At 39.0% G+C, this 24133-nt stretch overlaps 1 protein-coding gene and 1 non-coding gene across 2 annotated transcripts in view; one reads left to right on the top strand and one right to left on the bottom strand.

The window, feature by feature from the left end:
* Positions 1-643: 643 nt before the first annotated feature.
* Positions 644-24133, bottom strand: part of dnah1 (dynein, axonemal, heavy chain 1) — a 38863-nt gene continuing 15373 nt past the window's right edge. Inside the window, exons 37-78 of the mRNA XM_088423174.1 lie at positions 23081-23275; positions 22871-22987; positions 22566-22724; positions 22376-22480; positions 22014-22154; positions 21771-21931; positions 20980-21137; positions 20718-20891; positions 20546-20575; positions 20261-20439; positions 19111-19341; positions 18843-19039; positions 18098-18233; positions 17817-18025; positions 16932-17103; positions 16653-16844; positions 16402-16512; positions 16141-16326; positions 15883-16074; positions 14674-14841; positions 14388-14579; positions 13435-13566; positions 12692-12817; positions 12494-12613; positions 12066-12215; positions 11469-11629; positions 10816-11041; positions 10538-10733; positions 10248-10399; positions 8874-9070; positions 8649-8793; positions 7464-7622; positions 7234-7362; positions 6813-6983; positions 6541-6720; positions 6125-6301; positions 5147-5317; positions 4949-5079; positions 4587-4731; positions 3071-3277; positions 1747-1981; positions 644-1519 (exon numbers count right to left, since the gene is read on the bottom strand). Coding sequence (XP_088279300.1) covers positions 1398-1519; positions 1747-1981; positions 3071-3277; positions 4587-4731; positions 4949-5079; positions 5147-5317; positions 6125-6301; positions 6541-6720; positions 6813-6983; positions 7234-7362; positions 7464-7622; positions 8649-8793; positions 8874-9070; positions 10248-10399; positions 10538-10733; positions 10816-11041; positions 11469-11629; positions 12066-12215; positions 12494-12613; positions 12692-12817; positions 13435-13566; positions 14388-14579; positions 14674-14841; positions 15883-16074; positions 16141-16326; positions 16402-16512; positions 16653-16844; positions 16932-17103; positions 17817-18025; positions 18098-18233; positions 18843-19039; positions 19111-19341; positions 20261-20439; positions 20546-20575; positions 20718-20891; positions 20980-21137; positions 21771-21931; positions 22014-22154; positions 22376-22480; positions 22566-22724; positions 22871-22987; positions 23081-23275 — 6837 coding nt within the window. The 3' untranslated portion in view covers positions 644-1397. The remainder of the gene's footprint in view (positions 1520-1746; positions 1982-3070; positions 3278-4586; positions 4732-4948; positions 5080-5146; positions 5318-6124; positions 6302-6540; positions 6721-6812; positions 6984-7233; positions 7363-7463; positions 7623-8648; positions 8794-8873; positions 9071-10247; positions 10400-10537; positions 10734-10815; positions 11042-11468; positions 11630-12065; positions 12216-12493; positions 12614-12691; positions 12818-13434; positions 13567-14387; positions 14580-14673; positions 14842-15882; positions 16075-16140; positions 16327-16401; positions 16513-16652; positions 16845-16931; positions 17104-17816; positions 18026-18097; positions 18234-18842; positions 19040-19110; positions 19342-20260; positions 20440-20545; positions 20576-20717; positions 20892-20979; positions 21138-21770; positions 21932-22013; positions 22155-22375; positions 22481-22565; positions 22725-22870; positions 22988-23080; positions 23276-24133) is intronic.
* trnae-cuc (transfer RNA glutamic acid (anticodon CUC)) lies at positions 3300-3371 on the top strand. Its single transcript has one exon. It is a non-coding gene; the product is annotated as a tRNA-Glu (tRNA).

Raw genomic sequence — 24133 nt, 5'->3', positions numbered from 1 at the left:
TCAATAAATCGAAAATATAACCCGTGTAAAATAGAAGCGCGATGTCACATTAAAGTCTTTGTGCTTCTGCCTTTCGCGTGCCACTGCTAGTAATTCAAATTTGAATTTACTAATGTAGAAAATGACCACTGTGTGCAGTAAATTATATATTTAGAAACTCTGTAATGGCTATTGGTAACACAAATAGAGCTCAGACAACTGGCAGTGCTGTCGCGTTCCGATCCTTATTCCAGCACTGGCAGAAGCTTGATCGGTTTTTACCAATAGTCATTAGAGTTTCTAAATACACAATTTACTGTACACAGTGGTCATTTTCTACATTAGTAAATTTAAGTTTGACTTACAAGCAGTGGCACGCAAAAGGCTCGGTGACTGACAGCATCTCCTGACGTAACTTACTAGCTCCGCCTCCCCAAAGGAGCATCGGACAATGGTGCTGGTTTTTGGTGGAAGAGCAACAGATGGGCCGTGGCAAGATGACGATCTTAAGTGAACAGTACCATCTGTGACTTATTCATACGCTCAAAGTAAATTCGTCTTTTCACATATCAAGACGCTCAACCAAAATGCATTTTCCGGGAATTCCTGATATATGATATCTTTCATTTTATTTTTTTTTGACTGTTGTAGAAGACACAAAAAATCATTTGGTGACCCAAACGAGAAGGCCTGTCTGGCTGCAGAGTGGAAATAAAGACCCGTCTCAATGATGGGTGGAGCTAAATGGTTGACTCCGCTCACACTGGGTCCAAACGCCTTCATTTCATTATTTATTTATTTATTTTTGGTTTGTTAAACTATTGCTTGGTGGTATTAATTAACCACATCTTTTTCAACGCTTTATTGAGCATTGGATATTACAAACTCAGCGTTAACTATACTGTTAGACAAAGTGGTTGTAATGGCCATTTAGACGTTGATTCTGGGTGTATAGAGGGTAGTGAAGCCACAGAAGCATGTTCAGGGGTCCTGGAAATGGGGTTCCACTTTGGTTGTGTGTGTAGATCATTGGGTTCAAAGGTTTGGTCAAAAGATGTCCTCCACATAGAATTGCATGGAATGGGTGCAATGCCACATGTCCCCAGCAGACAGCGCATTCCTTGAATGATTAAGGTTTGTACAGAATTTGGATTGGGGCAGTTCGTAATCTTTGAGGTTCAATAGTGTTAAAAATAAATAAAAGTAAACAAGCGTGACCACCACAAGATGGTGCATCATTAAGCCGCCAAGGAAAAAAGGAAGATGCTAAAAGTTGGCGACTCCGTGTGGGCGGAGTCAAACATTTAGCCTCACCTACCATTGAGCCACGCCTAAATCTGCACTCAGCAGGCAGGGCTTACTTGACCCAAGACTTTTGCACAGTAATGTACTATACATTTACGGCTCGGATGGTCTTTTTAATAGTCCAAAGCACAAATGAGGGCCACTCCCCGTTTGATCCAGTGTCCTGGCGTGAGATCTGTGGGCAGCTCGACCGCAATCACATAGTTGGTAGAATGCCCGGTAGTGGACAGGGTGCCTGAAAGAGCACATCAACACTTCAGCGTCGGCACAGCGCAAGGTGACGGCGCTGTGGAGCGGGTGGAAAATACAGAGCTGCACTTTCTAGGCCATGAAACATGATACTGTCTGACGTCAGTCTATTTTGGGTTGAGCAAAAGAACCGCGCCGCAAAGGACATTCAAATTCGGCAATACACGCACTTGTTTAACCTGAATAGATCACCGTTCGTGTTGAAATACTGACCGGCCCGCGTCAGGGTCTTATAAATGGGGCAGATGTAGATCCCGGAGGTGGGCGCTTTGCGGTTGGGCGTGGGGATGAGCCAGATGGCGGCCATTTCTGTGTAGAGCTCCTTCGCTCTGGACTCCGTGAGCAGAGCGGCGTCATTATCCCAGCGAGCGCCCTCGATGAATAGGCCATTGATGTAGCAGCCCGTGTCGGGCTTTTCGTGTATGTCGCATACGGCTTTCAGTACAACCTACAAAGACAAACAAGCCCGTGGTCAAATGCTTGCAAACAGATCTCCAGTATTGAAAAGTATTATTTAGTATTATAAAGTCATATTTTTTGACTCCTCTAGACCCAGAGGGTCCGTGGCCTGACTGCAGGAGGTCGGTGAAATAATTTGGGTTATTAACCCTTGTGGCATTATGTTACAAATGATGGAAATTCCTTTGATTTTTTTTTATGATATCATCAAAGAATCAATGGGGAGAAAAACACGACGGAGCTGAAATTTCCAGCAGATGATTAAACCATGACAATTTTTAAAATGCAATGATTTTGACGTCTCTATGTGATTGCAGCTGGACGTGCAACATTTTCTGTACAAACAGAATCATTGTCCAAATTTTGGACCATATAAAATCATTATAATTACAATTTTTGAGATTTATTTCAATATGATTTATTACATTGATTTTAGTGTGATTTTTGCAACATTCTGTTGAGCGGCAGTCAAACTATGTCAGCAAACAGAAAAAGTTTTGTTGACTTGAGTTTCACCTCAAGACAGTAGGTGGCGGTAGAGACCAGTTGAAGTGTCAACAAGGATACTTGTTGTCATCACCAGTTATCACAAGTGATTCAAGAAGCTAAATTTCCTCATCATTATTGAAAAGCCACTTGATATTTTAAAATGTCAAGGATCGATGCTGTTAAAAGATTAAAAATTGAGAGATTAATTATAGGCACCACCAGCAGGCCTGCAACCCCATTGAGGTTAGGCGGCTACAGCAAATGGATGGATGGAATTACTTGATGTAATTAATCTTTTTAATCTCTCCTAAAATGGATGGATGGACTGATGAAAAGACTGATATACAACAACGTGTCTTAAGTCATTTTGTTAATCTTGACATAAATTAACCACTGTAATTATTTACTTTCTGCTGTATTTGAGATTAGACTAAAATTATGTATACAATGTTTAGTATCAATAACTCTGCACGCTGCAGTTTCAGATGGGTGCTTCGCATTTATGTGGTAAACTAAACTTACCACATAAATCTGTGGTAACAAAGCTTCTTCTAACAAACAAGTACACAAGCAAAAGCTCGCAGCTGACCTCAAAGTCAAATCCAATGGTGTCAATGGAGATACCGAAGCGGCGGGCGTAATTCTGCAGGGTTCCTGTGAGAAACGCTTGAGGGAAATAGAAGCCGCTAATCCAGAAGACCGGCGGAATACCGTTGTTGACCCAGCCTTGGAGAAATCGGATCCTCTGCAAGAGATCCGACACCCAGGAGGCCAGGGGCTTCAGAGATGGGTAGGCCTGAAGGGGAAGTCGTAGTCAGTCCCTGGTGGTCTAGTGGTTAGGATTCGGCGCTCTCACCGCCGCGGCCCGGGTTCGATTCCCGGTCAGGGAAGCTAGCTTTTATTCTTTTTGAAGCATTTAATTAGTCAGCCGGCAATGGAAAATTGCCACTAAAAATGTGATTAGACATTGTGGCTCCCATGGAAGACTAGAAGTTATTTAAAAATGTAAACATGAGACAGTGTATTGTAGAAATAAACCGTTGCATATTCACTGTTCTTCCACAAAATGGCAAATGAAGTCATAACAGATTAATAGTAGTATTATTTAATTACTGCACATCATGCATTTTGTTTTTTGACCGGTAGACTATGTCGTTGGGTGATTGAATCCCAGAGATGTATTTTTATACAGTATATATTTCATGCTTCTAGGCATTCAACTAGAATGATTTATTTACATATTTGTTTATTTCATTATCAAGTTTTTGGGTGAAAAAAAGGTTTAGAAAATGTCATGCACTGATAGAGTTTAATTTACTGCCTTCCCAATAAAAATCTTTTGGCGTTTATATCCGTCAATGGCAATCAATGTGTTTTTGTTTCCGATTTAGTTGAAACATTGGGGATAATTACTGTAAATCTATAACATGAGCAATATTTTCACATAGACGAACATTATTATTATTAAGTCATTGGCCCCCATTACAGATGTCAAATTTGCATTTTTACTGGGGCGGCAGTGAATGAGTTAGCAATAATCTAATGAAAGGTTTTCATATTTAAGTCTTAAGGAAATGATGGTAAAGATGAAAAGACCTCTCATTTGTCTTGGTTATCTTGCACAGTAGAACAAGGTCAAATGAAGGAACGAGAAGGCGGAAATTAGATCCACCCACTGAATCATTTCCTGAGCACTGCCAACATGCCTTTGAGCAATGAGCAAAATCAGATGAAAAGTGGGGAGATTCTTTTTTTTTTCCGTTTAAGGCTAATAAAGATAATTTTTGTTTTTGTTTTTTGAGGAAGTAACTTTAGGGCGTGTTAAATTCAATCAACAGAGCAAGCTGCAAAATTCATTGTATCTTGCATTGTAATCTTCAAGCATTTTTTTTTTTTCTGAATACTGCGAAATGTTTTTAAAACCTAAAATAAAAAATCATCCAATCACGAGACAACAATTCATTAACTGTGTTTGAACCAAGTTACGCAACAAACACATGCAATGTGACCTTTGGAGCCTTATATCTTGCAGAAGATCAGAAGCGTTGTAAATGAGATGTGTGTGTGTGTGTGTGTGTATGAGTGTGCGTGTGTGTGTGTCTTGCCTTGGCCTTCCACATATCAGGCACACTATTGTTAAACAGGCTGTTGGCCATCAGTTCCAGTTCTGAAGACATCACCACTAAACCTTTCAGAGCCTTCACAATATCACGAAGACTCACAGCAATGACCGCCAGCAAATTGTTGTATCTGAAAGGTGGATAAGATATTTTTAAGTTATGTTTTTGCCTGTCGATGACCGGAATTAAAACGACTACTGGAGTTATACAATAGAAGCCTCATGAAGCATTTGTGATGGATTTGTCACTTTTTTAGGACACTTGTTAAAGCCTCGTTTGAGGTCCGCTCTTTTAGATGCTGAAATTTTTGAAAAAGATGAAAAGGGAAGACCGTCAGTCGGGCTTACCTGATGATCTCCTGCGTAAGCACTGTGTTCATGGACTCTTCATAGAGCACTGGGTACTTTTCCATCACAGCAGGAATATCAAAAGGTTGTGGGACCTTTACCACGATGCCTGCTACTATCTCCTCCACTATCTGTGGTTACATACACAGGTAGTGAAATCCAATGCTAGCATACTAGTGATGCGGGGTGGTGAATTACCTCCTCCAGGGTTTTGCCTCCAGCAGATGCCGTTCGAGGCTGGAGGCGAAGCAAACAACCCAGCAGCGCAAACGTCTCATTCTGGGCAAAGCTGATGTTAGCGTTGTCATGGAGACCAAAGATCTCAGGCGTATCATTAATGGGCAGACTGTGGACGTATGCCAGGTAACCCTAAGGTGAGAAAATATGCAGTCAGTATTCAGGACTTGATCGAGGTTTGTGAAGTCTAAGTAGCGTATTTTCCACGCTATAATACGCACCAAAAAGCCTTCAAATACCGCGAATAAACCGCAAAGTTTCAATTTTGGGGGATGAAAAAATAAATGACTTAATTGACATGTAAACCATTCAATTTTTACCTCAGTTATGAATGCATTTTTTACAAATACATTTTATATAACATCCTGTCTGAGATTTTGATATACAGTATATGCTCTAATTTTGAAGCAATTTATATGGGGACAAGTTTTTGGAAAAGAAGGTGTGGTTTTATAAAATAAATCCAGACACTGTTTTTAAATCAAAACAACTATATATTTTTTTAAATTTTTGGTTGCAATTTGATTAAAAAAATTAAGTTTAATATTTAATGAAATCCTAATTACATTCTTTCTAATGCCTGATTTATCTTGGCATTGATCTAAACAGTCTTTTAATGTTATTAAGTTATTTTTTTTCCCCATTCTTCAGCTATTACTTTCCACAGACATCTTTATTCTTAGTTTCTGATTGCAAAATTTGACTGTCTTATCTGCTTGTTTTGTTGACTTTCCCTTTAGCGCAGCTCCATCTAGTGGATGCATAACGCAACCCCAGCCACTATTGTAGCTTCTATTCTATGCGCCTTAAAATGCGCTGCACCTTATATATAAAAAAGTTTAAAATAGGCCACTCATTGAAGGTGCGCTTTACATCCAAAGCGCCTTATAATGCGGAAAATACGGTAGAGGTTTGAATTGCAAAACTGGCGTGTCAAACCTTGACATCCACATTTGTTTCAATCTGCCGGTAAACTCCAGATTCAGAGTAAATATGTTCCTCGTTGAGAACGGCAGGACAATAGAAATCTTCCAGCACACTAAGGAGACAGCGTCTGTCCCACTCATCTGTCACACGGCCCCCGTAATTGATCTCCCCTGCGGTGTATTTCAGCACCTAGATGGAAGCAGGGCTGTTAAAGGAGACTCAATGTGCACTAGTGGATAACTTGAATTTCCAGGAAATGGAAGGGTATTTTTTTTTTTTTTTTTTTTTTTTTAGAATCAAGTCTAGAAAATGCAGACGTAAAATGTTGAATTCTAAATGATTTTCTGAAGGTTCTTATGTAGATTAATGAGCAAATGTGACGTCATTTACGACCCTATTTATATTGATTTTTGATTTATCTAGCTTACCTTGTAAGGAACGTTATCGTACTCGTCCAGAAACATTTTGAGTTGGCTGATGCAGATGTTCAAATCACCGTCGGTGAACTCATAGGGAATATTAAAGCCCAACGGGCCAAACTTCCTTCGCTCAAGGGCAATTCCGTGGAACAAACACAGAGACAAGAGCAACGATTTCAAGTGTGAAACCTAAACAGAAGAAAACAGACATGATGATTTGTTTTTTTTCCTCAAAATAAACGGAGATTAATTATCACAAGAGGACAGAGGGAAAGCAGCACCTTGTTGGAGGAATTGATAAAATCATTTGTGAGCTTCAGGTAAGTTTTCTGTAGGTTGGCCTTGATTCCTTTGGGAAGCTCAATAGTCATCTTAGTCCCGTTTTGTAAAATGGACACTGGGAATCTATTGCTTGGGAGACTTGTTAGCCATAAACGAAAATCTTTGTGTACCTGTGACATAGCGAGGACAGTCATTTGAACAGGTAAATTCAGTGGGGTTAAAAGTATTTGAAATTCGTGATGGGAAAATGAAGCTTCATGAAGCACTTGTGATTTTTTTTTTTTTTTTTTACACTAATAGATTGGGTTTTTTGGAAAAAATTCTACTCTGGATGAAGATTGACATCTGCAGGAGTCAAAATGATCACAAGTGCTTCATGAAGCTTCATTTGTCCATCACTAGTTTCACCCCTCCAGATACCTTAAGGTCGATGTTCTCAATAAGACTCTCCAGTGTTGGCATCCAGCTAGGTGCCAAGTGACAATTCTGAAAGAAGACCCACTGACCTCTTTCCATTGCTGTTCGCATCAGAGCTTCAGCCAAGGGGCCCTGAAGTGCACATAAAGCAGAGAAGGACAATACAGCTGAACACAAGGTTATCACAGAAATTACGACGTGGGTTTTTGTGTGTATGTTTGTGTGTGTTCAACCTGGCCTTGGCCCAGAGAGATGGCAGTCATTTTCTTGGAGAAGTGCATAACATCAGCAAACTTGTAGAGGTCAGAAGCAGGGTCGGTTCCGGGAGACAAAACAAAGATGAGAGGGGAGGAAGGGGACGACTCCTTGAAGACCACCGCTAGGTCTGACGTCTAGAAAAAGACGTGGAAAATACCATCAGGCAACATCCAACAGGGCTGAACAAAAAATTAAAAGGTTGATTAAACAAACAAAAACAGTAAAAATGAAATTGGTTTGGATGAAATTGATTACATTAACCCTTGTGGCATTATGTTACAAATTATGGAAATTCCTTTGATATTTTTATGATAAAAGAATCAATGGGAAAAAAAAACCATCAGGGAGCTGGAATTTCCAGAAGATGATTAAAAATTGTAAAATGTCAAAATGCAAACATTCTGACATTTCTATGTGATTGCAGCTGGACAGGCGAGATTTTGTGTACAAAAATAATGATTGTACAAATTTTGGACCATATACTACCATTATAATTATATTTTTTAGATGCATTTTAATGGGTTTTATTATATCGATTTTCCTGCGATTTTTGCAACATTCCGTTGACCGGGAACTATGTCAGCAAACAGAATTTTTTTGTTGACTTGTGTTTCACCTGATTTCACTGAACAATTTGAGAGGTTGAAAGAAAAAAATAAATGATAAATAAATAACTTTATTATGGCTTCAAAAACATTCACAAAATTATGAAAAAAAAGCAATGTGTATATTTTGCAAAAAGTGTGCACAAGGGTTAACCAAGAAATTGGTCAACAATGGGTTATGGAACTACCAACTTTATTTTTTAGCCAAACAATCAATAAAATTGATTATAGAGTACAATTATCTACCCCAACTGTTTGGCAGTAATTACAGTATGTATAGTTTGTAGGGGGAGAGTATATTGTAACTCGTTCAGTTCCAAAAACGTCTTCATAGAGTCCAGATATTCAATGCCAGGTACTTATTTTCTGATTTATTTATTATAGGGTTAAAGGAAAATAGTTGGATTAGAAAGGCAAAGATTCATTATAATTCATTCGTTTTATTTTACAAAATCTTATCAACTTATTTGAGTTGTTTGCTGTTAAATTATATCCTATTGATACCCACCCAAATATAGTCTGAGAGACTTAAGACGATAGGGAAAGGAATCATACCTGGGGTTCTATGAAGCGCTGTCCCAGTTTAACAGCGACAAAGTCCTGTATGCCTTGAACAAGGCAGTCAGCCCTCAGGCAACGCAAAACTAACAGCTTTTGAAAGCGGTCTAGTTTGGTGTCCCATTCTCCAGGCAGAGGCTCTCTAAAATCCAAACAAAAACACACTTGTTACATAGACTTCAATAAATTTAATATGAGCAACATCCCCGCATTAATATTTGCCTGTGAGGAATGTTGCTGTCAAAAATATTCTTGAAGGCTGGCAGATGTTGGTCAAAAGTCGATGCGAGGTCTTTGTAGGTGTCCAGGCTACTAAGGCCCAGAATGTCCTTCCAGGCTCGGTCCGACAGCCAGCTTATGGCAGGGTTCGGAAGTTCCTGGCTGGGCATCCCTCCAGATAACAAGTTACGCCACTCAGCCTGACATTAAAGCAAAAAAAAAAAAAAAAAAAAAAGAAAATGGATGGCACTCATTCATAATCACTTCGACCAATAGAAAATACATATACCTTTATAAAAAGAACTTGTAGCCACTAGGGGCGCTGCAGTGCAACACAGGACCATTCTGACCAATCAGATTTTTTTGATTTATGATATTCGGACGATAATCTTTTCACAACAGCAAATTTTTCATTTTCTACAACTACAATTCATTTTCTACAACTTACTTTTGCATCACTCATAACTAGGGCCCAACTCCATTAATTATTAGGCCTTCAAACATTGGACGTAAGTAGTCTGCCAAATGGTCAATATTTACCAATTATTTACAGTAGTTGTATAAAGGTAACACTGGTGTAATTATTTATTACACAATAACATGTTTTGCAAAGGAGTTACTAACCACATATTAGAATAATTTATAAGTTGCTTTATTATAAATTTAGAATAAGTTGCTTCATGTTCTAAATGATTTGATCTTAATTTGAAAAGAAGTTATCACACTACCAGGAGAGTGCTATGTCTTGGAAGAAATTGACAGAAAAAAATATGAAAATACTGCATTAGGTTAAAAAAAACACACTTTGCCAATTGTTGCCATGTGAAAACTTCAATAAATGCACTCAACAATCACAGCTCAGTTTGTGAATGTCACTTAACTAAACCCAGAAAACAAGTGAGCCGTGAGCATGGGATGTCAGTTTCAGTCGACAGCAAGTGAAAAATATTTTTAAAGGTATTAACATTGGATGAAAATTGAAAAATAATGAACTTGTAAAAATAATTATTGACAAAATATGACTTTATCAACTACTGAAAATGGCTGAATAAGTTTAGTACCCCGTTCAATAATAAACAACACTATCATGCTAGTTGCAATAATTCTGTTTTTTTTCCACAAGCATTGATCAAATTTCAAATTAAAGGGAAAGCATGGAAAGAAGACACCAGGGAACTGAAATTTCACCCGGATGGTGAAAACATGGCACAACCACTTAGTTATCACACTACCAATGACCAAAACAGGGTCAAAATAGTGCACATGGGTTAAAAAGTGTCCCATTGGATTTGCATAAACCCTGATAAAATCTCACATACCCCTTGAGGATCCCTCAAAGACCCCATTTGACATAACTCCATTGCGTTATGTACTCACCATGTCAATTTCCCCATCATTCGTGAGGATGCGAGCACAAAGGAGAAAGGCAAACATGAGCTTGTGCTTTTCAAACATGCTGCGACACACATTGCAGTACAGACTGAAGGTGAAATATTTATTGATGTTCTCGATTCGCTGCTCCACCGTGTCTGGAAGTAAAAAAGACGCACTCAGCAGATGCCTCAAATTATGCTATTCCGAGATCTTTGAAACTGAATTGTTGAGTCCGCAACAACATAAATTACACTCGAGGTCTTAATTAGATTTTCAGAAGCTCATCTTTCTACCTGCTCTTTCGGCGTTGTTGATGCCAACCATGAAGATGCCAAGGAACCACTCCAGGGAGTATTGATACATGGGATCAACATTGGACAAGTCCGATACACAGAAGAAAAGAATCTGTGTGCGCACGGCCACCGGTACATATGTAAGACGGGTGGTGTCAATGTCCTTCTCGGTCTTCTCTGCAACAAGCACTTTGGCCTGACCAAAGAAAAAAAAGTGCTGTGCGGAGAGGGTTTTGGTTTGTATTTCACAAGAAGAACCAGTCCTTCTCGTGTCTGACCTGGATCTCGGCAGCTTTGACTTTGGAAGCCTCCAACACTTGAATGAGCTCCTCGTTGTCCACCGGGTTTCCTTCTGAGGAGCTGAGACGGAACAGGATCTCATCCTCGATATCTTTCAGCTCCTGCTTCATTTTGGCATTGCTGACTATCAGCTGGTTCTTAGCCGTTTCCAGTTCAGGACGTTCTGCTGCAACCACCTGGGCTAGCAGCTGGTCTTCCAAACCACTGAAAACACACGGTGTAAATTTGAATACAATTTAATGATTTCATGCAGAAAATAAAATTAATTGGACTAGTAAGAAGTGTATCCTGTTTAAACCATTATATTTTCCGAAAACATGGATTTTGCCTAGAATCCTAATTTTCAAATTTTGTTAGAATATTCAAAAATATAAAGCTCTTTTTTGAACTCATCCAAGTGGCACTTGGTTCAAAGAGGCAATGGAAATTTAATACATTTCCACTGCACTACCATTTATCTTTAAATCTAGAGAATCATCTAGAGTAGTCAAAAAAAAAAAACACAAGTGCTTCATGAAGCTTCATTTTTGCACCAATAGTTTTTAGCAGTGGAAATTTTTTTTTAAGCATGGCATCTAGAAGTGTGCTTTGAACATAAAACAATGATTTTAATGAAGAATTGAGTGTTTACCTTGGTGATAGCGTGAAGTTGATGAGAGTGACTTTAGTGGAAACCTCTGGAGAGTAGTGCGGGTTTGGTAGCTTGGTGGTGATGTAAAATTTGAAACTCTCATGGTACGGGATGGTAGAATCGCCCAGCTTCAGTTTTAAGCTGCCTTGCTCCTTAAACGTCTAAGGACCAAAACAGGTCTGTTCAAAAATGTGATGTCATGCAAAACAGCAACAAGAACAATGGGTGACGGTTGACCTGACGACCGCTGTCCTGATCCGAAACATAGAGGAAAAACCGCGGAGTGTATTCGTTTATGTCCACTGGAAAGGACGTTTGTTTTTGGTCTATATTTTTTTGACATATAGGAGCTACCCTGCTATGTCCTGGAGGACTCAGTAGAAGACATCTCGGCATTTCCAATGATGTCTCATGTGTTTGAGTAAGATAATGGACACCACAGTGAAAAGATTGGGTCTCAGGGTCTCATAGCGCTAATGCTGATTAGCATGCATGCTGCTTACTTGCAGGGATGATCAATATTTTTGCCAGGTCACGAAGTTATCTCACCGATTGTGGTGCGAAAAAGTTTGGCCACCCCTTCTGAAGAGTATTTACCTGCTGCAATAGTACAGGTTCAAGAGCAGGATCCAGGTCTTCTTCTATATTCTCAAGTAAGCAGGGTTTACCAAAGCGGATTGCATTTTCAAGACTCCGAAGGAAATCTCGGTCACTGAGCTTTATAATCTCCAATCCGCTGTCCCGTTCCTGGATGACAGCATTACAGATCAAACATACGCAACAGAATGCAGTTCAAAGACCTCTTGACTATTAATGGGGAAAAAGAAGCTTCATGAAACACTTGTGATGAGTTTTTTTTCATTCCTCTAGAAGGTGCTTGTCAGGATCACCTAACAGACATTTGCGAAAAAGAATTATAATTCCCCTGTGAAAAAAAATATCACAAGTGCTTTGTGAAGCTTCATTTGTCCATCATTACTATTTATAGATAAAAAGTGTAAAATTAGTATGAAGCCGCACCGTACCATGGATTTGATCCATGTGTTGGCTTGACCTTGAGGATCAATGAAGAGAGCCCAGCGGAGAGAATACTGGGCAATCACGGCATTCTCTACTGAAAGATTGTCCTTAGGTAGACCTGACAGCTATTTACATAAAAAGACAACAGCGTGACCCCAGAGATGATTAGGTGATAAAAAGTAATCAATAAAGACAGTTCTAACCTGCCAAGAACGAATTTTAACAGGATCTCCCAGAGTGGTCATGAGATTGGGTGCGTCGGTATGTGGGACGTTTAACTCCTTGAAATTTCGCAGCCACTCCTCTGCCATGGCAGCCCGATAAGATCCCTACATGTACAAAATCAAAGCGTGTGTCCTTCCATATACATGAAAGTCTTTGAGCTTTTAATTTTACCTAACAAAACGTAAAAAGTACTGAGTGAATCGCTTCCAAAGACCCAGCCTATTCATCTATGTCCACTGTTGTGTCCATTTTGTCTCAGCACATCAAAGGCATTAGACAAAATTGGAAAAGCCAGGATGTCACCTACTAAGTGCACTTAGTAGGATAGATCACATGAGTTGAAAGTTATAGAGATCAAAATACAAAAATGTCCAACCCAGTGGACACAAAATGGATAGACTGGGTCTCAGGAGGATATAACAAAACATTCTAGGGCAGTGGTTCTCAACCTTTTATCAATGATGTACCTATCCCCCTGTGAAATGTTTTACTTCAACCAAGGTGCTTCATGTTTTAATTAATTTGCACTTAATTTGAAAAGAAAATGTATTGCCCTTGTCACGTTATTAAAAAGTATTCATCTGGATTTGCTGACACCTATAGAAACCATGAAAACTTCACAAACTCCCAGGGGTGTTTGAAAACCTATTTGAAACCTGCTGTCTTCTGATTTGATTCTGATTTGTTCTTGATTTCCTTCTTTTTCTGTGGTGAGACTTACAGTGAAGGGTCCCAGGTACGATACATATCCTGCCGACATCAGCACGTCGCCTGCAACATTACTGACCATGTATTCCAGATGTTGCACCGTCTCTTTCCAGCGTGTTTTTTCATCTGCCAGCCCGGCTATAAGCTGATGAATAAAGAGGACCATCAATGTGGACCAGCCAAGTCAAAACCAGTGATCAAGATGCCAAAGGGAAAATGTATTACTGTAGAAGTTTTAATTGCGTTATGGATAACAAAGTGCTACCACATAAAAACATACAAGGCATAAAAAGTTTCGCAAAGTAATCACTATAACTAGTGATGAGGAAAATGAGGCTTCATGAAGCACTTGTAATTAATGTTTTACTCCTTTATATGGTGCGCTTGGTTTAAAGATAAAGTCTAGTGCAGCGCAAATTTATTACAGTTCGACTGCATCTTTAAATTAAGTGTCATCTAGGAGTGAAAAAATACCACAAATGCTTCATGAAGCTTCATTTATCCATCACTAACTATAACCCAGTTTAGAAATAAGTTGCTTTATTGTCAACCTAATTTGATCTTAAAATAAAAAGATTCTGTTCCTAAAAGCATTACATGAATTTAGATTTGCTGATTCCTGCATAAACTAATCACAGACAAATTAAGCTTCATGAAGCACTTTTAATATATTTTTTCAATCCTCTAGATGGCTTGGTTAGAAGAGGCACGGAAATTTAGCACATTTCCACTGCACTAGCATTCATCTTTAAACCAACAGCACCATCTAAAGATGTAAAAAAGAAAAAGAAAAAACATCACAAGCGCTTCATGAAGCTTCATTTTCTCATCACGAGCAGAAATCTTCGGAAGTGCCTTCTCACAAGCCTGTTTGAGAAGCGCAGAATAAGAGTCCAACTAAATTCGTCACTCTACAGTGTCAATACATTTATGTTGAAAACTAAATCTCCATGTCCCTGCCCTCACCTTGTCTGCTCGAACCAGGCGTATCTCACATAGTTGATACTTGTTGTCCAGCTCATTTTTTTTGGCCAGGCAGTCTTGGTACTTGGCCTGCAATGCGGCAATACCACTCTCAACAGCCGCCTGCATTTCTTTTGCAGCTTGCAAACTTCTCTGGGACTCATCATATTCCGCCTGGGCTGCCTGGAGAGCTTGCTGTTCAAATATATGCATATACGCTTAAAATGGCATGGCATACTAAATGGTGGGATCTGGACACAATGACCCAAAGCGAGATTCCATACTGTACCCTTTTGGGCTCCACCCCCTTGGCCACAAAGTGATAAAGATGCATGGCTCGAACCCATTGACAAATTGAGGTGCAGGCCTTGGAAACTTTGGCAATTGCGGCAGGCTGGAATTCTTCATTATCAATGTAAGGCTGCACCAAAGAAATCACTCTTTCTGGGATGTTGTCCTGCAGAAATATTAGGCAGGGGAGATACAGTGTGCCACTTTTTACATTCAATAGTAAAACGTGAATGCTAAAAAAAAAAAAAAAAAAAGGAATATTTTGCATTAACGATTGACAATTTCTCTAAGCATTTACAGCAGTTGTATAGAAGTAATATTGGTGTCATTATTTATTACACACAATTCTATACCATAACCTGCCGACTTGACATTCAAAATAAAGCACATTTTCATTTTTACAAGCAATGATTTGGGAGGAAATGCAAGGAAGTTGTGCAAAAACTTGACCTGGATGTCACTACTTCACATACTTCACCAAAAGTCAGTTTCTTTAAAAGAATTAAAAGTAAAAAAATATATAGTACAACATAAATTGAGCATAAATGTGTTAAATACGACTGACACCCATTCAACTACTTGTAAGCCAAACAATGATGACAAGAATTATTGTTTTCATTCACCAGTGATGGCAAAATTAAATTCATGAAGCACTTGCCATATTTTTTTCCTCTAGATGGTGCTCTTGGTTTAAAAAAGTAAAGGCTAGTGTAGTGGAAACGTAATAAATTCAGACTGACTGCCATCTAGATAAGTCAAAAACACCACAAGTGCTTCATGAAGCTTCATTTTTCTATCACTACATATTTAATTAATTGCACCATGCAATACATTTTTTTCAAACAATATATTTGCAGTATTTTAGCCAAGGGATGGCACACCCCTAGTAGAGTGATAAGTAAGGTGTCGTGCCATGTTGAACTCTGACAGCTGGGTGAAATTTCAGCTCCTTTGTGTCCTTTTTCAATGCTTTGATATAAAATGCCTTGGATGGAAAGATAAACAAAAAATACTGCAAAAAGGTATTAATTGTAAATGAAAATGAGTTATCAAGTTAAATGTGGGTAATATATTAACTTTATACTGCTTCAAATGGTTAAAAAATGTGAGTGTTTGTTTAAATCGTCAGTGGAGCTTCCTACTTTGCCCACCCCTGATATAAGGATGAAAAATTTATGAAGCACAATTAGCTAGAAATTAAGGTTACCTTATCATAAGCAAAAAGGCTTTCCAGAAACTTGCCAGGGTCCTGCAGCAGAACTTTCCCAGGTTCCCAGTAGTCGTCAACCTTGGATCCAGGTTTTTCGCCGGGAACCTTCTTTGGTTTGACATCCTTCATAATGCACACAGCCTCAATGACCAGCTTCACCCCTGCAGGAGGCCGCTGCATTGCTCGCACCTGTGGAGGAATTCCGGAATGTGGAAAAAAAGAAAAGAAAAACGCAACATTGAGAACGTGTCTAACCTCAGTGACGTCATTCTTGTTGAGTGATTTGAGGCTGTTGGTGGCGGCATCCAAGGCCGGCAAGGCCTCATCCAGATCCCTCTGCGCGTCGCTGGCAATTTCCCCCGCCACGCGGGCTTTCTCCGAAGCTTTGGCCTCTTCTTCTTGCACTGACTTCCGGGTCTCCTCCGCGATCACGGAATCTTTCTGACGACGTAAGCCAATTTACAGTCCAATTGAGTTTGGGTCAGCGCACATTGGGGACGTAGCATGTTTGCTTACTTTAATGGTTTCCATAGTGACCTCGGTTTCCCTCGCCGCCTCTTCCAAAAGAGGCCTCATCACCGCCTGCTCCTCTTGCATCTTACTCACATCCTCTGCCGTGCTTAGGAGCTACACAATATATATATATATATATATATATATATATATATATATATATACATATGTATATATGTATATATGTATATGTGTGTATGTATGTATTGCAAAATGAACAAACACAGAAGGTGTCAGTTCTCTTGGGGCCTTACCTTATCCAGGCCAGTGCTCATGCGCTCCCGAGCATGACACAACTCTTGCTTCTTGCGTCCGATGAGATTGGAGAAGATATTAAGCAGTTCCAGGTAGCTCTTTGGCGTCACGTAGTTTTGGCGTGAAAGCTCAGCTAGGAACTGTAGACACTTCTGGGCTACTATCTGGTGGATATTCATGCACATAATTGTCTGGAAAATATAAACCCAACAATGATAAAACACTCAATTTGCATTCATTTCCCAGCACGATGAAAACGAGACGAAAAGAATCCTCACCAGTCCATCCATGACTTCGGGACTCGCTTCTAGCTCGTGGAGCTCATTAAGAAAGGAAGTGGCCACAGCTTGCAGCGCCTCATCTGGCCACGCACTGAACCAGTCAATGGTGCAACATGTTACAAGTGAGGGAAACTGCCTCAGCCTTGCACGAAACACTTCCCCGATAGGACTTGAAGCACAAAAGGGAAACAGACACACTTCCGTTTACTTGAGCGGATTCAAAAAAGAAACAAACTGGAAGGTAGTGTTGACAAACAAAGCCTAATGAAGCACTTCTGATATGTTTTCTACTCCTTAGATGGAGCTCTTGGTTTAACGCTTGTGAAGTATTTTTTTCCAATCCTTTGATCCTCAATACAATGCATTTCACATCAAAGGGAAGGCATTGAAAAAAGACACAGGGAGTTGAATTTTCACCCAGATGGTGACTACATGTCAAAGTTCAACATGGTACTACCACTTAGTTGTCGCACTACCAGGAATGTGCCACCCTTGGCTAAAAATCTGCTCGAATGATGAGTAAAAAAAAAAAAGAAGACCCAAAAATGTCCCTTGAGGTCATTCGGGTCCATTGCAAGCATTTTAGAATGAATGCATGGTGCCATTTTGAACCTCTGTTTGTTTTGACTATCTATAGTAATTTTTAGTGTCCTAACGTTTATGTTCTAATACTTTTTGTTGGATGTATCTCGATCAATGGCCCAAATTGGGTCAATATTAACACCTAGGGGTTAATTAAATCAAAATACTGCAGAAGGGCTAAAGATGAAAGCGAGTTCAGTGGAAATTCAAGAGTGACATCCATAGTAGAGTCAAAATATGCCACAAGTGCTTCATGAAGCTTCATTTATCCATCACGCCATGAAAAAAAAAAGTACTTACCTCATGCAGAGTACAGTGTGGATATTAGTTCGAACTCTTTTAAGGTAAGCGGCCATAAGGTTTGATTTGGTTGGCTGCTGGGCCAACTCTTGGACCACGGGCTTCATGGAAGCCAGGATGCGCTCCTGCTCATCAGACGCATACAAATTGGGAACGTCGCCAGAGTTCAAAATGCTGTTGATGTCCTCCAGGAAGGACTCACTTTTAATCTGGCGAGGAATTAATCCAAATAAGACGTATAGCCGTGCAATTCGGGAACAGTGCAGTAAATGCTATGCAACCTGAGTGTCGACAAAGAGGAAGGTGATCTGCTGGTTATGAATGCCAGCTTTCATCATGATGCCTTTAATGTCTTCCCGCCACTCGAGCTGACCGTAGTTTTTCGACAGCTCAATCTGGAAACACTTGTACTCAGATCTAAAAGGTAAATATTTTGTGCAGAAAGCATTTGAAAGGTCAAAGTCAGTGCAAAACCTTTCTTCACTTTAATATGTTATATGCAGCCCCCACTAGCTTAAACACGGAATTCCGATGATCTCATCCAATTCAAAAGATGTATTTTTACGTCCAGACATTCAATCTCAGATACTCATTTATATTTTCTTCCAATATAGGAACTTTGTTGATAATGTCAGTAATTAAGTACAAATCAACTACTTCATTGCTTAAAGTAATTGATTTTAGACCCTCCTTTAGGCAAACACTTGAAAAAAAAAGATAATGTGAATTAAGCAGTAAAATCTACCGTCTTAATCTATCGCAGGGGTCATTAATGGCTGTCACCTGAAAATGACATCACAATTGCATCAGGTAATGACCAATCACGGCTCACCTGTTGTTTTAAGTTAGGTCATTTGACATTCACAAGCTGAGCCGTGATTGGTTCTTACCTGAGCTCTGAGCGATCGTGGTAAGTCGCAAGACAGCCGACAAAGCTAATTATGCTAACACGGATTAGCATTCTATTTACTTGCGGTGCTAAGCTGTGAATGAAGCACATTTTTATGTGTAGTGTATGATTCTCACATATACGAGGCAAGCTTGGTGAGGGACTGGCGTCCACTGCCGCCGACTCCAAGCAGGAGGGCGTTGCCCAACGGCTGGCGCAAAACACGAGCGATTCGGCATACGTGCTCGATGGCATCCATGAAGAGAACGAGTTTCATTTTGGGTGTGCAGTTTTGGTTGTAGTCTTCCATGTACTCCATCATGATATCTTCCAACTGTAAAATATAATAGTGAAGTGAGAAACTCAACAAATTTCACAGTTGATATAGAGGCAATATCCGGTCACCTTTTCTTTGTCATCAATGAAGGTGTAGACTTTGTGCAGTGCACCAGGAACCATGAAATCCCCATATAAGACAGGCTGACAAGGCACTACCACGTCAAAGTCACAGCCAAACTCTTGAATGAATTCTTTTAGGAGATTGTTGAACCACTCCCTATCTTCCGCACACACCAAGCGGTCCTGGAAAACCCGGCAGTTTTCGTGGTACCACAGCTGAAGCAGCATCTCTTTAGTCTAAGATCGAGCAGAAAAAAGAAACACATTCATCCATTCTATTTAAACGTTTGAACACTTGCTTTGTAAGGCAGAAGGACAAATGCAGACATTAAAGTGTATTTTTTTGTTTTTACATTTATTAAGTTTTGAATTGTGAAGAAGTACGTTTTTCCACAAAACAGCATGTTGTGGTCCCAACTGCTAGACTAGTCTTTATATTGATTCGCTGAGATACCAACCACAAGCACTGAATTGACTTTGATAAAGTTATATTCACCATTGAAATAATAGAAAGCCCAACACTTTAGATATTTGCGATTTTTAAGGTTTGAATCAAATATGGAGCTTTTTTTCTGTTTGAGTTGAAAATGTCCAACTTCATTTGAATGCATCGATGACGTGGGAGACTTGTGCCGTATCGTACGTCATCGTAATTGACCAGCGGTTTCTTGGCATCCTTAATCAGCAATTGAATACAATTCTTTTACGGCGGTGTGATGATGTTGGTAGGTATGTGATGAGATAACAAAATTTTGGGATAAAAGAGGCGGGGGACAATTCAAGCTTGGGGAAAAAGTCCAAATAAAAGCTTGCTGGGAAAAACTTCAAAATAAAAGCTTGCTAAGACTATTGCCTTGACGCCAGTGTATCATATGTTCATTTAGTTCATATGTTCATCAAGTTGGTCTTCGCAGAATAATTGTTTTATTTGCTCTAATTTATCACATTTGATAGATATAGATAGATAGATAGATAGATAGATAGATAGATAGATAGATAGATAGATAGATAGATAGATAGATAGATAGATAGATAGATAGATAGATAGATAGATAGATAGATAGATAGATAGATAGATAGATAGATAGATAGATAGATAGATAGATAGATAGATAGATAGATAGATAGATAGATAGATAGATAGATAGATAGATACCTCTATCATGCAAGTCTCAGCCATGAGGATACCCTGGAACACCTTGGAAAGGTCTCTGAGGTTAAAAGTGTAGTGAGACTTTGTAGGAGTTGGGAGAAGCTGCGAGCAAATCGTGGTGTATACGCGGATGGTGACACTGACAATTGCGTTGTTTAGTGGGATAATTTCTGGCACTGTTCCTGATGGGGGAAAAAATGACAAAAAGGTGTGAAATTGAATATTTTTATGAAATTCGTGTTTTTAAAAAGTCTGAAGGTATGAAACACTCAGCATCCATTGACTTACTTCCCGGATTCTTTTGACTCATGTTTCCATCTAGAGGGAAAATACATTGAATTAGAATATGATCTTGTCCACAAAGACAGCACAGAGAAGAAACCGTGGAAAAGTTTAATTCCTCCCAAGAGCTACTGTACTGCATATAATAAGTTAATAACAAAGTGCAACAATGACTCACTCATCCAGCTGCCTAAAATGGTGGAGAAAATCTTTTTCATGCTGTCATCCTCCAATTCAGTGAAGGATAGAAAACTGAAGTGGCGTGTGAAGCGTGGCGTGAGGGGGTTGCGGCCTCCACCTGGAGGTCCCATGGCACAGGCAAAATTGATATCCACTATTTGCTTGAAAGCCCCTGTGGCGCAGGCAAAATAGAAAAAAAAAAAATTAAGTTATTTTTTTAAAATAATATGTAATGACCCAATATGGCCGGATGTGCTCACCAATCTGCTTCCTGTCATACCAGCCGGTGTGATCCATCCACTGGCGCAGCAACTCAATGGGAGGCTGCGCTCCGTACGTCTCCAACAACGGCATGTTGACGTCGTCAATGAAGAAGATGAAGAACTTGCCTTTAGGAGGTGCAAACACACCTTTGCGCCTAACACGCAACAAGCAGATGGTGGATTACGATTGGCTGTCAGAAATATGTCATTCAATCCCCCAAAATATTTTTATGTTTTTTAAGAATCCTTTCAGATCCAGTTTTTTTTTAAGTGTTTTTAAGTGACGGTCTAAAAATGGCTGCTGAATTTAAAAAAAACAAAAAACAAAACACTAATTAATTGAGGGACATAATCTGAATACTAACTACTATTACTAGAGTGTTTATTTTAATTACTAAAGTAATCAATTCCTCTAGGTATTTAGGTATTAAAGGAATTGATGACCAGTCCCACGTATTTTTTTGGCCTGTGAATTAAGAAATTGTAATTAATCATTTACTTTAGGTACTAAAAGTACAAAAGTGTTTATTTTAGGTAGTAAATTCATCAATTACTTTATGTATGTATGTGCTAAAGTAATTTATGACCATTCCCAGGAATTTAGTTTGGCTGGTGAAATAAGGAAAAAAAGTCCTAAAGTAACAATTAATTTGAATACTTAATTTTTCAAAGTCATTGATAACTTCAGTATTTAATACATTTATTACAGCCATTTATAAAAACTCCTAAAAAAATGTAGAAATATGTCTTTGGGATTGAATGAGAAAATATGTGAAGAAAAGGTATACCTTTTGTCCAGCTTGCTGTCTATAAAATCTTGGGTTTGGTTGGCTGAGGTGCGTGCTGAGAACATGAGGAAGTGCGTGACATATTTTGCATGCATGTTCTTTAGTAGTTTGTCGGACAAGGCAAGGGTCTTCCCTGTCCCGGTCGGACCGATACAAAGCAACTGGATCACAAAAAACAAAAATTGGGCTAAAGTGCATGGACCAGAGTTTTGACGTCACCTTGGGACATTTCGTGTCACTTACAGGTTTCATATTGGTCAAAAGCATATCCATTAGGAAAGTCATTCTCACGGTGTCAGCAGTGGGAACTATGATGTCAGAGTAACTTGTTTCTGGGGTGATGACAACACTCTTTGCGTCATTAATCCACTTGACCCACTGCACCTGTTGGATATACAGTAGATCTTAGCAAGATCTTAGCAGTCCAAAAAAACGATGATGTGCCTATCCGACTGAAATGTAGCAAAACAAATGCTTGCAAAAGCATCCTAGGTATGTGATGGCCATGTAACAACCCGCAGCGGAGGAATGCAACAGTTATTTCTGGCTCTATTTAATACGGAAGAGGTTTGATGCAAATTTGCGACAATCATCAAGAGTTTAACCTTTCTATCCTTTTTCTCATCCTCCTCTTCATTAAAGCGACTTATGCCTGCATCATCAATCCGGTAGTCATAGACCAGGCCTTCTTCCGGGAAACATAAAGAAATCTGAAGGAAAAATACATTCACATCAATTCCAAATCAATCTGCTAAATATTGGGTTATTAATGCAGAAGCAGAATTGTGATGCAACCTTTTCTTCGGACATTTTGTCTTTGAGCCAGGAACTAAAGCGCTGACCGCTGGGTCCATCTCCTGTGGCACCGACACTCCATACCAGGGAGAAAAAGAACCACGGCTCAATCAACTCATTGACGCGGGCAAGCTTGCTTCGAGTAGATGGCTTGTCATCCTAAGAGAAGAGCAAGGACTCGTTTGCAGTTACAAAGACCACAGTGCAGTACATGCAAAATAAAGAAAACTATCGCGAGAAGGTAGGAGTTTTGAAAAGGTGAAATAGCAAATACATCAAACTACACTTTTTTTCTACATACAAACCGGAGAAATGAATGGCACGAAGAAGCAGTCCATGAGTTTTAGAAGGCTAAATGTCAGATTGCTGTCCAGTGATGTGATGACCTCCTTTACTGATGCGCGAATAAAATTGACAGAGTCCTGTGTCACCATAAAAAAGAAAGATCGCACATATTGTGATACATACTGTACATGCCTTGGAGCATCTTTTTGCCATGTTCTTTTCACTCTCACCTGTAGGAAGCGTTCAAACAAGGAAGTAAGCTGCTCTATGAACGGTTGGATGATTTTGGGGACATTCCGAAGCCAACACTCTGTAAACGGGATGAGGCCCAAAATACTGGGCTCCAGGTAGATCATACCACAGCGAGACACTGTTGCTGGTGACGCCACCGCCAAGTCTTGCACCTCAAACATCATAGTCATGCACTGAAAAGAGTAAGATGATGATGTCATTCATTGTAAGTGATTTTGTTTTCATGAGTTTAATTGACTGCAAACTTTTTTCTTTCCTCGTTGATAGTTATTAAAAAGTTAGGAGGGAAAGAAAGAAAGAAAGAAAGAAAGAAAGAAAGAAAGAAAGAAAGAAAGAAAGAAAGAAAGAAAGAAAGAAAGAAAGAAAGAAAGAGGGAGAATGACATAAAATTATAAATAAGAAAGTGAAAAGCAAGTGAGAATGAAAGAAAAGTGAGAAAAAGATAATTAGAAACAAAGAAAGTGAAGAGACAAAAACGAGAATAAGGAGGAATGAAAAAGAGCAAAAAAGTAAGAAAGCCATTGACAAAGTGAGAAAAAGAAAAGAAATAACAAAAGAATGAAAATGAAAAGAAAGAATCAACAAAGAAATAAAGTGAGCAATAGGGAGAAAAAAATAAAGCAATAAAAAAGAAAGTGAGAAAAAAGAAAGAACAAAAGAGAATGAAAACGAAAGCAACCAAGTAGGAACAAAACAGCAAAAGAAAAAAAGAAAAAAGCAAGATAGAAAGAATAAAAGCCAGAAAAAAAGTGATAAACAAAAAGGAAAACGAGTACAAACATGAGAACCAGGGAGAATGAAAGAAAACCAAGAAAGAGAAAGAAAGCGAGACAAAGTGAGAAAAAATGAAAGCAAGAACAAAAGAACGAAAAAAGGAAAAAAGAAAAGATTTTAAAAAAGAAAGCAAGAAATAATAAAGCGATTTAAAAAAAGTGAAAACAAATAAGACCAAAAGAGAATCAAAAAGAAAGAAAGAATAAATGAAGGAAAGAAGATTAAAAAAAACAAGAAAGTGAGAATTAAAGACCAGC

The sequence above is a fragment of the Hippichthys cyanospilos genome, chromosome 9 (genome assembly GCF_059441005.1).
Source record: "Hippichthys cyanospilos isolate Australia breed blue-spotted pipefish chromosome 9, RoL_Hcya_1.0, whole genome shotgun sequence".
NCBI classification, from domain to species: domain Eukaryota; kingdom Metazoa; phylum Chordata; class Actinopteri; order Syngnathiformes; family Syngnathidae; genus Hippichthys; species Hippichthys cyanospilos.
This window is presented reverse-complemented; position numbering and strand designations above follow the sequence as displayed.